Here is a 12293-nt window from a genome sequence, read left to right as displayed (position 1 = left end):
TCCAACAAAAAACTCGCGACCTAAAGAACAGATGGTGGGTGGAGAAAGCGCTGGCGATCCAGCAGCTAGCGAACAACCACGACGTGCGTGGATTCTTTAGTGCAGTCAAGACCACCTACGGCCCAAGCACCCAAGGTCCGACCCCACTGCGGGCCAAGAACAGCTAGGTACTCATCAAGGACAGAGAGGCAGTCAGTGCCCGCTGGAAGGAGCACTTCGAAGACCCCCTTAACTGAGACTCTGTCTTCGAAGCGAGTGTCCTCGACACCATCCCGCAGCATGCTACCCACCACCATCTCAGCACAACCCCAGCCTGGCATGAGGTTGAAAAGGCTATCCGACAACTGAAGAACAAGGCCTCAGGAGCAGGTGGAATCCCCACCAAGGCACTAAAGCACCAGAAGAAGCACTATTGGCGCAAATACGAACTCATTTCTCTTATTTGGAAGGAGGAGACCATGTAGGAGATCTCAGACGCTGTAATCGTGACCATCTTCAAGAAAGGTGACCAGTCCAATTGCGGTAATTACAGAGGAGTTTCCCTGCTGTCTGCCACAGGGAAAGTCATTGCAAGAATGCTCCTCAATCGCCTTCTCCCAGTGGCTGAAGACTCCTCCCACAGTCTCAATGTGGATTACGCCCACTAAGGGGCACAATGGATATGATCTTCACCACGCATTAAATACAAGAGAAATGCAGGTAACAGCACCAACCACTGTACATGGCCGCCTTTGACCTCACAAAGGCCGTCGACACTGTCAACCGTGAGGGATTATGGAGTGTCCTCCTCAAATTCGGCTGCCCCCAAAAGTTTGTCACCATTCTCTGCCTGCTTCACGACGACATGCAAGCCGTGATCCTGACCAACGCATCCACCACAGACCCAATTCATGTACGGACCGGAGTCAAGCAAGGCTGTGTCATCGCACCAATTCTTTTCTTGATCTTTCTTGCTGCAATGCTCCATCTCACCCTCAGTAAGCTCCCCTTGGGTGAAGCTAATCTACAGAACAAATGGGAAACTGTTCAACCTCCGTCACCTCCAGTTCAGATCCAAGGTCGTCCCATCCTCTCATCGAATTACAGTATGCAGACGATGCTTGTGTCTGCGCACACTTGGAGGTTGAACTCCAAACCATCGTCAACGCCTTCACCGAAGCGTATAAGAGCACGGGCCTTACACTAAACATCCGTAAGACAAAAGTCCTCTACCAACCTGTCCCCGCCATACAGTACTGCCCCCCCCCCCCCCCCCCCGATTTATCAAAATCCATGACGAGGCTTTGGACAACGGGGACCACTTTCCATACCTCTGGAGCCTACTGTCAACAAGGGCGGATGTTGATGACTAAGTCCAACACCGCCTTCAGTGTGCCAGTGCAGCCTTCGGTCGCCTGAGGAAGAGAGTGTTTGAAGACCAGGATCTCAAACCCGACACTAAGCTCATGGTCTACAGGGCAGCAGTGATACCCGCCCTGCTGTATGCCTCAGACATGGACCATGTACAGCAGGCACCTCAAAGCAGTGGCGAGGTACCACCAATGCTGTCTCCGCAAGATCCTGCAAATCCATTGGCAGGATAGGCACACCAAAGTCGGTGTTCTCGCTCAGGCCAACATCCCTAGCATCGAAGCTTTGACCACGCTCGATCAGCTCCGATGGACGGGCCACATCGTCCACATGCCCAATACGAGACGCCCAAAACAAGCGCTCTACTGAGTTCCGAAACGACAGGCGAGCCCCAGGTGGGCAGAGGAAACGCTTCAAGAACACCCTCAAAGCCTCCTTGAAAAAGGTGCAACATCCCCTCCGACACCTGAGAATCCCTGGCCCAAGACCGCTCAAAGTGGAGAAGCATCCAGGAAGGCACCGAACACCTCGAGTCTCTTCGCCGGGAGCAAGCGAAAGCCAAGCGCAAGGAGCGCACGTCAACCCAAGCACCCCACCCACCATCTGCCCACCTGTGACCGAGACTGTAGGTCCTGCATTGGACTCATCAGTCACCTGAGAACTAATTTTTAGCGTGGAAGCAAGTCATCCTCGGTTCTGAGGGACTGCCTAAGGAGAGAAGAGCTTCTCCTCGGATAATCCCAACGGGAACACTCCATTGAAAGGTTATGTGCGTCTGTTTCACAGCTTATGTTGGTAAGCACTTGCCACTTGGCTCTGCATCACATTTCTGGAAAGGTGTTGTGACACTAGTAAGTACTCAGGATGTCATTTCTATTGTTTATGTAGCATTTATGAGCTTGTGAAACTGTGGTAACCGATTGACTGCAGGATACAAAGGGTGTATGCAGTGTGTTAGTAATTGTTTTTCTCTGTTTCTAATGTGGCAAGTTAGAATTCATGTGCATGAAAAGTATTCATAAATTTATTACAAAAATTTGAAGTAACCAATAGAACCAATTTCTTCATCACCAAGAAATTCAGTATTTGAAACTCTGGATGTAAAACAGAGCCCTTCATTTACTTCAGATTTTCTCTGAAGAAATCCTAGTGATTCCTCCCTGTCTTGCTTTAGCCTTCATGTGATTTCTTTCTTCCTTGCCCATTAGACTGCTATGAACATGAAATCTGAGCCAATGTCAATGAGATGATTTTTTTCATAGATGTCCAAAACCAATGTTGTCTTTTCCAGTGTATTTCAATTTACAGTAACAAAGCTCGAGAACAGTGTCAATCACCTTTATCCTGTTGATTCCAAACTGCCTTAAATACAGAAAGTATGGTGATCTTTTGCCATAATGTTTCCTTTGAGATTATGGAATGGTGCGGAGGTAGGCTGGTTGAGGAGGGGTGCTGTGAGGGGATAGTGTGTGTATTTAAATTAACAGGGTTACAATGTTTCAGCCTATTTGCATGCATATAATATACTGTACTTATTCATAAAAGGATGTTTGAGTAGATAACCTTGAGCTAACTTTTTTATTCATTCTTGGGATATAGGCATCACTGGCAAGACCAGCATTGCCCATCCCTAATTGCCCTTGAGAAGGTGGTGATGCCTTCTTGAATCGCTGCAGTCTATGTGGTGGAGCTACTATAACAGTGTTGTTCGGTAGGGAGTTCCAGAATTTCGAACCCAGCAACTATGAAAGACTGGCGATGTGTGACTTGGACCACAAATGACCGACACTGTCACATGGGGGGGGGGAAAAAATCAGTGAAAGATCAAAAATCTTAACTAATACTGCTTGGCAAAATTATATGGCAGACAGTATTTTTCTGTGTAATCCTTTTTATATCAATTTTTTTAATGAACAATTTTACGATGAAAATAAGTTGTTGCGCAGTTACATTATCCTAGTAAAGTTTTTTTTTTTTTTTAAAAGGCCGCAAAGTTCAATGCTGAAAAACATTGAACTTTAGGTCAACTCTATCCTAATGTGACTGTTGATTAATGGTCCAGTTCTGCTATTCAGCTGCAATATGCTAAGGAAACAGTTGTTTGTTTTTTCAAAAATTAATGAAATGTGCTTTTAAACATGGGATTTTGAGTTCTCTGGTATCTTTCAGTGGACACTTCAAACAAAAATATTTATTTGGTTCTGTATGTTTTAAAAAAAGAACTATAGATTTTTATCTTCCACAAAGACCATGGGCTGGATTTTACCAGCCCTTTGGAGGCGGGACTGCTGGCAAAATCAAAGAATAGGCAACTCGCCTCAACAATCTTCCCGGGAATCAGGTCCCCGATCTGCGCAGGGACCTGACTCCTATTGGCAGGAAGAGGATTATAGCCACTTAACTGTCTGTTAACAGGCAGTTAAGAGGCTTTTTCCCATTTTGAGACTTCTGCTGTGGGCTTCCTGACGCCGGGGAACCCCGCCAGAGTAAGTGAGGCATGCTGTGGGTCTGTTGTAATGTTTGTGTATAGATGACAGCTGCAAAAGTGGTGTGAAGGATCCAATGGGACACTGGTGAGTATCAAAGGTAAGGAGATGTTGGGAAAGTCATTTTTAATGTGTTGTAGATTTGAAGTGTTTGTGTGGCCTCACTTTTTGGGGAGAAGTGACGGATCGCTTCTGTAACCTCACCTGCAGCTGCCATTTGTTTTATCCTAAGGAGTCATTGGAGAGCCTAGGTACAAGGGCTCACCTTTGTACAATGATTCAGTATTTGACAGCACCTCAATGCTGTCTGACAAATCATCTGTCAAAAATAAATGCTACATAAAAACAGAAAATGCTGGAAATACTCAGCAGGTCAGGCAGCATCTGTGGAGAGAGTACTGAACTGACGAAGGGTCATCGACCTGAAACGTTAACTCTGTTTCTCTCTCCACAGATGCTTCCCGACCTGCGTATTTCCAGCATTTTTTGTTTTTATTTCAGATTTCCAGCATCCGCAGTATTTTGCTTTTGTAATAAATGCTACGTGTCCCTTTTAAGAAAACTGGCCAATGAAGTGTCATCAACTGACACCATCTGACACCGGCTTTCCCTTAATAGGCCGGCAAACCCACAGGGCGGGCTTAACAAGGCCAATCGGGAAAATAGCATCTGTGCGTCGACGTCACTGGGGGCGGGACTAGAACCCGGAAGGCAGCAATCCTGCCCCCAACTCGTCTTGGCAGGTAAAATCGAGCCCCATGTATTATTTATAAGTGTAGAACTACTGCAATGGCTATTTCAGTTTGAAAGCTTTGGTTTTTTTATTTATATTTGAAAATCCAAGTGAAGTTGAAGAAAATAAAGCTGGGAAAAGGTCCAAATTTTGGGTTGCTAATGAAACAGGGTTGTGGACACAATTAAAATGAAAATGCCATAAGGAATGTTGACAGGACATATCAATCTTCATTTCCCATGTTATAGCTTTGAGGTTAAGGGGTAATTAGACCAGGTCATAGACACAATTCAGCCTGCAAGTCATACATTCTGTTATATTTATACAGTGTTTTGCCTTATGTATGTTTTTTCTGTTAAATAGCAAAACTTATTGCAGTTTACGAAGCAAACAAGTAGAGTTGGTTGGAGCATAGGGGTGTCTGTGCAGTGCAAACTGGGAGGTGTAATAGTGAGGCAATGCAGCGCCACCACTGGTGGGAGGGTGTCTTTTTAAAAATTTGTTCATAGGATCTGTGCCACACTGGCCAGGCCACAATTATTTGCCCATCTTTAGTTGTCCTGCGAAGGTGGTGATGGGCTTTCTCCTTAAACCACTGCAGTAGTTGTGCTGATGGTGCTCCCATGATGCTGTTAAGTAGGGAATTCCAGGATTTTGAACTAGCAATGATGAAGGATTGGTGATACACGTCCAACTCGGGATGATATGACTTGGTGTTGATGGTCTTCCCGTGATCTTGCTTCTCTTGTCCTCCTTGGTAGTAGCTGGCAGGTGTTGCTTGAAGAAAGCTCGCTCAGTAGCTGCAGTGCATCCTGTAGATTGTTAATACTGCAGTCACAGTGTTGGTGATAGAGGGGGTGAATATTGGGTGCAGTGACAGGAGCACCCCTCAAATGGACTGGATGCAATGTTCCTCCTAAGGTGCACGGCTGTGCACCGATCGGGAGGTCCCGTGCAGGCTGCTCACCAGCTGTTACTGCTGGAAAAGATACTGCGCATGCGTGGCAAATTTAAAGGGACCGCACACCAAAAAAAAAAATTAGAGCGAACATTGACTGGATGGTGTCGACAAGTTTGCAGAGGCAGTTTCCATCATAAATGTGTACATTGTAACTTATAATGGAAAGAAGTTGAGTGTGACAAAAACAGGGAATAAAGTTTTGTCGTTTCTCCTGCCTTTAAGCAAATGGGAGAGCTGTTTGTATCTGTTAACTTATAAACCTGTATGCAGAGTACATTTTGAAAATGAACTTAACAGCCTGCCAAGACATGGTTCAATCTATTCTTTTGTTTTGAAATACTATATTGCTTTGGAGGTGTGTCTCTCGCTTTGTACTGGTGAGCTGCAAAATGTAAACCTATTGTCACAACTGTGCTACTCCCATATACTGGTCCTTTTTAAATTCTGCTTTGTGCCTTCCTCGCCCTCAAAATATAGATTTGTCTTTTTATGCACATGAAAAGTGTGATGGAATGGTGTAGCACTGCACCTGCTGATAGCACTGTGCACTCGCAGATTATTTATAGCTCGAGCAAGCTGCAGAATAAAGCGCTCTACTCTGCCCGAGAATGTGCCTTAACCACAACCTCAGAAATGCAGCCATAACCACCAAAGCAGTGTTAATTTCACATTTTAATTACCGCTTCTATTTTTGCTAGTTTTGAGTGACAGCTTTTCTAAGGAACTTTTTTATTATAGTACCTATTAACAAAATTCTAGTTTCTACTTTAGTTTCAGTTTTTTAAAATACTAACAGGAGGCTCAATAAAATTGGAAATATGTTGATTTTCACTCATAAAATTGGAAATATGTTGATTTTTACTCATACACGCACGCACGCGCTCTCAAACACACGCTCTCAAACCAGTTTCTAATCATGCTTTAATTAGTCTCTCCATTATATACTACTGATGACTTTTAAGCATACTGGCTATTTGCTAAGTCCAACGTCATTTCTGCCAGAATTGGTATCTGTTCTGGTATTTGATTAGCAGCATTGTCATGTTTGTTTTATTTGTTTACTTCAAATGTTAATTTTAGTTTCAGCTTTCATGAACAATTTTCTGCCCTTGGTATTGATCATTTTAGTTTTTGTTAACGGAAACCGCTCTTGCATGTCACATCTGTGTGATATTTGCCATTTCCCATTACACTAGTTGCCTTTTTGCCACTGTGAATGAGAGCATCAATTTCGTGACCGTAGGTGTTGAATTATTGGCAGCTTTATAATGTGAAGTCCTGTTCAGTGGGGCCTGAGCTTTGACTGCCCACACCACTTTTACATAGGACTCTCTCAACCTAACAGCGACAGACTTTTGTCTTAAGCCTGAAAATCCAATACATAGCTGTCTCCCAGCAAAGAGCTGTGTTTTAGTCATTTGTTCTTCTACTGTCTAATAATTTATCAAATGAATACCAGCAACTTCACAGCACAGTATCTCTGTATTCCATCTTTTATTTTTGCATGTATTTCTTTGGTTCTGATCAGTAAGTTATCAGCCTGTAGCAAACACGTCCTGTCCGAGGAGGGAAATAATGAGAGCCAAGATTAGTCCAGGACAAGATTGGGTTGCAAAGGTTTAAGTGCAGTCTTAGATTGTCACTGGAATTCTCCTTTGATCTGTTCTCTTCTCTATTCTTCTCCCACCCCCGCCCAATCACAGTCTCCTCAGGTAGCAAGATGTCCAAATGGTGAGCCAGTGCAACTAGATACAGTACTACAGTCTGCAGAAATGTAAACACTGAAGACCTTGGTTGGGCCTCATTTTAAATAGTAATCAGTGACCAGTCAGTCTGGGTACACATTTTGTCAGGCTTGAATCTGACTCGAGACATTTTTAACACTGATTTAATGTTCTGTAGTGGATAATTGTCCAGTGCAGTTACCCAGACTCTCTGGTTTGATCCTTTCCTTTATTTCGCGTACGTTGGGTATTTTGTCTATGTTTAGGATTGTGCACTGTGATAAAACCTCATCAATTCAGACTGGTACGACAGTCGGTGCAGTCTAGAATCTGGAAGGTAAACCCCAGACATTTGCAGCTATTAATTTTGCTACCAAGTGATTGTAATGACATCGAAAATGAACTTTTTTGGTGTTAATCCTCATATACTCTGCGTCAGCCTCATATACTCTGCGTCAGCCTATTTTAAGCTGTGAGGCTGTGGGGAGCTTTGTCCTCCTGATTTTGAATTTTTGTTTTCCATTTACTGATATGAAAAATTATAATTGACAATCACATTTGTATTTACATTTTAAAGTGCTTTAATTTTAAACTAAGTAAAGGTTGTTTATTTTGCAGTTCATTAATGGTGCCAAGGAAATCTGCTATGCACTGCGCTCCGAGGGTTACTGGGCTGACTTTATTGATCCATCCTCCGGCCTCGCAGTAGGTATCCTCCAGCAATTGTTTAATTTCTTCCTTTTCTAGAGCTGTTTTGGGTGTGAAAACGTGATTGTTAATGATTTGCCATTTTCTTTGTAATGAAGATATTTTTCATAGTTTTAAAATGAAGCCTGAGATTCTTTAGGGCAGGGGTTTTGCATCAGCAGATCTTTGGAACTGGTTTGCAGCATTCTTCTGGCAGCTTGTTCTCACAACCGAGATTTGCATCATTTCAATGTTCTTGCGTTGGTTGCCCAGAGATTTAAACCTGAGGTCTGAAAGGACTGAAGATTTCTTGTTACAGTGCCCCTAACTGCTGTAACGTCTTGTGTATATGATGGGAATTTATGCAACCCAAGGGGTTTTTTAAAATGGTGAGAAATGGGGTGAATGGAAAAGAGTAGTAGCATGCATCACACAATGTATATTTTATGCAAGAATATTGATGAATTCTTGACAGTAAAGAACAGCCATGATGCTGCTGTTCTTTGTATAGAAGTGTGTGAGTTTTAACGTAACATTAGAATTGGTTGTGTAGTGGCAGGTGATGTTTCTAAAGTTAACATATGATAATCACACACATTCCACTTGGTGAAAAGATAAATTCCTTGATGAGAAACTATTTTTGTTCAAAAATAATCAGTGATAAAGTAATTAAATAGAAAGTTACAGCTGCTTTTTTTTTGTTCCTTGTATTGTGGAAAGATTTCTTACCTTTTCACTGAAATTTTAGGACTCTTCTATTCAAATCGCTAGATCTGTCTGACGTTGCATGTCTTCAGGAATTCTGTGGAAAACGTATAGTCCTACTAATAGACAACTAGTGCATCTTAATGGGATATGCCAAACTCTGGCAAGTTTTATTATAGAATATATTTTCAGGATTGGCAAAGGTTAGGTGTCAGCCTTGACTCAGTAGTAGCACTCCTGTCTCTAAGTTAGGTCATGGGTTCAAGTTCCACTCCAGAGATTTGAGCACCTAATCCAGGCTGACATTTCAATGCAGTACTGAGGGACTGCTACACTGTGGCGGTGCTGTCTTTCGGATGAGACGTTAAACATCTGCCCTCTCGGGTGGACATAAATGATCCCATGGTACTTTTTGAAGAAGAGCAGGGAAGTTCTCCCAGTGTCCAGGCCAACATTTATTCCTCATTTAAAAAAATAAAATAATAATAAATAAATAAATAATAATAATTATCTGGTCATTATCACATTGCTGTTTGTGGGAGCTTGCTGTGCGCAAATTGGCTGCCGCATTTCCCCACATTACAACAGTGACTACACTTCAAAAGTATATAATTGGCTGTGAAGCACTTTGGGACATCCTGAGGTTGTGAAAGGTGTGATATAAATGCAAGTTTGTTTGTAGAATTGCAATTTAGTCTGTACGTTAACTTAATCGGTGTCCAATTTCTTAATGGTAAATATTTTTTGAATCGGAAGTGTTTACATGGATTGATGTGTAGTAAGTTCCCATGGCAGTTTTGAGTGTTCAGGTTATAAGGATTATTTAATGGGCTTGCTCAGAATATTGCTTTATTTTTGTAAGCTGAGCCAAGATCTGTATTGTCCCATCAAAAGTTTAAATATACAGGAAACTTTGGTTTATCCGGAGGTTGTATGTCCGGAATACTCGATCTAACGGCAAAAATCAGGAGCCGTTTTCTATAAGTTTTTTTAGTTCTCATTCTTTTTTTTCCCCAGTCAGTCACTGCAAGGTCTGTAGCTATAGCAACAGCTTCAGCTAGAGACGCTTGTAGCTGCAGCCGACTCTTTAGAAGCTGTTGCTAAGCAACAGTGTTTGTTATCAGATACGGAGATGAAAACCTCCGTATGCTTCAACATTAACTTTGTATGTCCGGCAGTTTTGATAGATCGGCAACACGTCGGTGCCGGATATCACAAAGTTTCCTGTATCAGACTTGCACCCATAAGTTGAATACTTGAAAACCTTTTGAGAAATAAAACAGTATAATTGATTATAGAACAACAACAGTTTTGATTATTGAGTATTATTTAGCTTCAAATAATTGAGCATTTTTCTTTTATTTCTTCCAGTATTTTGGATCGTACACAAATAACACACTGTTTGAAACAGATGAGCGCTATCGACATCTGGGTTTCCGCATTGAGGATCTTGGCTGTTGTAAAGTTATTCAGCACATGCTTTGGGGGACACATTCATTTGTTGGCAGTCTTTTCACAAACGCACCTACAGATTGCCTTGTAATGAAGAAACTACAAGGGAACAAGCTAACTTGATTTCAGTCTCCATTTTAATACTGACAAGAAGTCAAAAGCCTAATTAAAGAGCTATATTTTATTGATGCATTCTGGTTGCTCATATATGTAGTTTAAAAAGAAAACTGAGATGTTGAATATATCAGTGATATTTATTTTAGTTTACTTCTAATGACATTGTAAAAGACTGTGATCATGAAAAATGTCTCTGGGATAGGTTCACCTGTATTCTATATAAAGAAAATGTCACTAAAGAAGTCTATCAGTGGTGCTCTAAGAATATTTTAGAACCGTTTACTAATGACATTTGTGTGTTCTGTGGTTTGATCCAATTCCAGTGAGGCAGCTGACTGAGATTTCTTTCAGCAGATAATAAATTGCATTTTCTAAAACTCAACAAAAGTTGGAAAGAATGAACACTATTGAGTGTGAGTTTTAAAGGAAAGAAAGATTTGCATTTGTATTTCATGACCTCCGGATGTCCCAAAGTGCTTTACAACCAATGAATTACTTTTGGAGTGTAGTCACTGTTATACTATAGGAAATGTGGCAGCCAGTTTGTGCACAGCAAGGTCCCACAAATTGTAATGTGGTCATGAACAGATGATCTGTTCTGAGTGATGTTGGTTGAGAGAACTCCCCTGCTCTTTGGAATAGTACTGTGGGATCTTTTACGTTTACCTGAGAGGGCAGATGGGGCCTCGGTTTAACGTCTCATCTGACAGACGCTCCTCCAGCAGTGCAGCACGCCCTCAGTATTGCACTGGAGTGTAGATGATGGCTTCATGACTGCCCAGCAAATTAACCACCTGGCACAGAATGGTGTAAAACACAGAAAAACACTCTTCTATTTTTTAAAATGTGTATGGGCAAATTCAAAATCCAAACGGCCTACAGTGTAAATGAAGTAGTGATGGCCAACACACAAATGCATGAGACTGCTTTTGCTCAAGTGCAGTTCTTTCACTTTCAACATGATTGACGGTAGTGCAGCTCTCTAACCGGGCAGCTACAGCAGTCACTTGCACTGCACCTGGAGCAGGAAGCACATTTTATCAAGGGAGAGACCAACATTTTCTCGAGCGAGGTCAGGCAATATGGTGAGTGAAACAGTGGCGCCAAAACAGCAGCAGTGTGGAGAGAAGAGCAGCAAGCAAAGCCGTGAGTGAAACCTGGTGATTCTGCCACGGTCGAGACCATTTGTGCTTCCAAAAATATAACTTGTTGCTGATAATGGATTATAGGATTTCAAGCTTGATAGCACTGAAGCTTTGACATATGAAGTACTGTTTAATTGGATTCTTTTTGGTGCATGGAAGAATGAAATAAAACCTGTACATTTGTTTTAAAAATGTCTTTGTCCCAGTAAAATGTAAAAGTCCTTTTTTCCTTGGAATAGAAGTGAGGAAAGAAGACATGGGCTGAAATTGCACAGTTTCTCTTAAAGATAAAATGTTGTTACTGAGCTGAATTTTGCAGGGCTCTACCGTGTGGAAAAGTATCTAAGACATAAAGATGCTGCCCTTTTTATATGCTGAGTTCCACCTGAGCAAATCTGTTTGCCCTACCTATCAACAGGTAAAATTGAGAAACACATCTATTCTGACATTCACAATGTACAGTTGTTACCTTCATCTATAAGAGTGAAGAGCAGGTTACAAAAGTAGAACCAGAGCATTGATTTGTGTGCCTCATTGTACCTTGTGAAATTGAAGAGTACTTATGGTGTAGCTACAGTGAGTGTATTACTACTGATATTAAATTTAGGTTTTTTTTATTCACAGGTGTTGGCATTGCAATTTTAGAAACTAAATTTGTTGTGTTGACTTTATTCAACAAAGGTGCTACAGCTTACTCCTCAAACAGCCAAACTAGTATAATTTAATCTAGGCACCGTTACTGTAATGGAGTGCCATGGGCTGCAGACATATAGTTTGCATTTAAAACGACTGGTACTTTTATTGATCAAATTGAGTTTTTAAACAATATTACATGATGTAATTTGATAATTTTAGAGAAACCATCGCTGTCTCCTTATGTGATGCAAGTGCCACTGGCTGCAGACATGTGGTTCTTATACTGTCTCTGGCATT

At 41.7% G+C, this 12293-nt stretch overlaps 1 protein-coding gene across 7 annotated transcripts in view; it reads left to right on the top strand.

The window, feature by feature from the left end:
- The window catches only part of mmadhcb (metabolism of cobalamin associated Db), a 40706-nt gene that overhangs the window by 27505 nt on the left and 908 nt on the right, over nucleotides 1-12293 (top strand). For 4 of the 7 annotated variants that reach the window (XM_085986703.1, XM_085986702.1, XM_085986700.1 and 1 more), the window contains one exon: nucleotides 7873-7959. In XM_085986703.1, coding sequence (XP_085842829.1) covers nucleotides 7873-7959 — 87 coding nt within the window. Of the gene's footprint in view, nucleotides 1-7872; nucleotides 7964-10017; nucleotides 11980-12293 lie in introns of those variants that run through there. The other 3 variants (XM_085986701.1, XM_085986704.1, XM_085986705.1) reach the window with 3 other exon arrangements.

This window comes from Somniosus microcephalus, chromosome 4, assembly GCF_052327205.1.
Source record: "Somniosus microcephalus isolate GS21.2 chromosome 4, FLI_Smic_1.0, whole genome shotgun sequence".
Lineage (NCBI taxonomy): Eukaryota > Metazoa > Chordata > Chondrichthyes > Squaliformes > Somniosidae > Somniosus > Somniosus microcephalus.
The sequence above is the reverse complement of the archived record's forward strand: the minus strand, read 5'-3'. Positions and strand labels throughout refer to the sequence as shown.